The sequence below is a fragment of the Ipomoea triloba genome, chromosome 5, assembly GCF_003576645.1.
Source record: "Ipomoea triloba cultivar NCNSP0323 chromosome 5, ASM357664v1".
In the NCBI taxonomy this organism is placed as follows: Eukaryota; Viridiplantae; Streptophyta; class Magnoliopsida; order Solanales; family Convolvulaceae; genus Ipomoea; species Ipomoea triloba.
This window is the reverse complement of record NC_044920.1, coordinates 20,701,764-20,703,823: the sequence shown is the minus strand read 5'-3', so window position 1 is coordinate 20,703,823 and position 2,060 is coordinate 20,701,764. Positions and strand designations below refer to the sequence as shown.

General features: G+C 33.3%; 1 protein-coding gene across 1 annotated transcript in view; it reads right to left on the bottom strand.

The window, feature by feature from the left end:
* Window positions 1-945, bottom strand: part of LOC116020377 — an 8,584-nt gene extending 7,639 nt beyond the window's left edge. Inside the window, exons 1-2 of the mRNA XM_031260853.1 lie at window positions 512-945; window positions 96-404 (exon numbers count right to left, since the gene is read on the bottom strand). Of these exons, the coding sequence (XP_031116713.1) occupies window positions 96-404; window positions 512-945 (743 nt within the window). The remainder of the gene's footprint in view (window positions 1-95; window positions 405-511) is intronic.
* Window positions 946-2,060: the final 1,115 nt, after the last annotated feature.

Here is a 2,060-nt window from a genome sequence, read left to right as displayed (position 1 = left end):
GCGGTTGGTTTATTGGATGCTGTGCAGTATTTATGTCTTCTCGATAGCCATCTTCGCCTAAAGGGAATAAAAGGGGATATTGCAATGGCAAATACGCTGGGTTGAGCTCGTTTATCCTCTTGAGTGATCCAGCCTTGGTCTCCACTATTATGTCCCGTTGCCCGAGTGTGTGGTCTAGATCGCCAACAATTAAAGCAGCCACCTCTGAAACAGTGGGTAGATTGTACGTCCTTGCATCACTTTGACGCTTACCAATCAACCTCATCCTAAAATTAACTTCTGGATTGTTGTCAATCTGATTTTTTGCCCAACGAAATGATTGCACCAACACATTGTGCTCATCTAGATCTTGCTTGATATCTTGAACTATATCAACATGCGTTTGGTCATTGGGGTCAGCACCACTATTTAAAAAATTCAATTACATTAGATTAGCATATTGTTGTTAGAATTTTGTTATACTAAATTAATAGTAACTAATATCATATTAAAAAATAGAGCATCGTATTACCTGAATGCATTTATGCGGTTCTCTACTTCGTTCTCTGTATCATGGATGTATAATTGAGCAAACTTTGGACTCTTTCCAGGATCGGGCATTAATCCTCCCATCAAATGATAATTTTGCCCATTTATCCTAAATATTGGTGGGCAATTTCCAAGGTTGATTGATTTATCAACCTTAGCCCCCAAGGATGTAAAAGAAAACATGTTATTGAAGCTTCTTATGTGCTTTAGAAATTCATTCCGTTTCTTTCCTCTTGCAAAGAATAAGTTGAAAATCCTTTTTGGAGGTGGCACCATCTTTGGCAATTTGATCTTCCCATGACCACAGCACGTTGAATATTTAGTTGTTCCGCTACGCACTGCCTTATTAACACGCTCCTCATACCAATAGATTGCATTGCAATGTTCACATATATTGTTTGGGTCACCGATATCCATGTATGCAACTACATAAATGTAAGCAATTTAGATATATATGTCAATATGATTACATAAAATTTAATACAATGATAATAGCTGCATTAGAAACTTGCAATTAGAATAACATACCAATATTTGGTGTTGGTGTTAGACCCAACTCTTTTTGTGGTTCAATGCATTGTTTTGATATATTTGACCGTATTGGTATTGTTTGAGATGTACGTTGGTCATTTAGGAAGATTTGTGAATCTGTTTGCAAAATGACACAATTAACCCAAGGAAATTGTGATGAACAAAATTAAATTTGGGTTCATGGGTACCTAGCATTGCTATTGATAAATGAACTAAAAACAATTGATTTGAATTGAATTAAGAAATAAAATAAATGAATTTTCAAATAAAAAAAACAAATAAAATAAAGGATGCCCTCAATTGAAAAATCGTTATAAGTTTGAAAAACTTACCAATAATGCACGGGTTTGACATTTGTTCATGATTGTTGTCTACTTGTTGGAACTCTTGCGCTAGATTTCGAACAACTAAATTGTCTTCCATTCCATGATTGACATGGGTGTCACCGCATTGCACTGTTTAGAAATGAAATGCGTTATTGGATGCAAAATAGCGGTATCATTTGTTATATCATAAAGTAAAGACATGGTACAAACTTGTGACAAAGTGACAACATGGTAAATAATTATAAGATGCGCTAAGACCTAATATATTTGGATCCTCTTTTGTGCTACATCCTAAATAATTATAATTATAAGATGCGCTAAGACCTAATATAAGACATGAAATAATTATAAGATGCGCTAAGACGTAATATATTTGGATCCTCTTTTTTGCGTTATTGGAAATAATTATCATTATAAGATGCGCTAAGACCTAATATAAGACATGAAATAATTATAAGATGCGCTAAGACCTAATATATTTGGATCCTCTTTTTTGCGTTATTGGAAATAAACATTCTTTGTTATCCGCATCTTTTAATTAGACAAAATTGTTATACAACTTTAAATGTGTTTTTTAAACATCACTAATATTTAAAGCATATCATTATAATGGGAAAATAGTATAGTAACTAATAGGATTTTGTATCATTGTCACGGAATTTGATTTCCTAATAA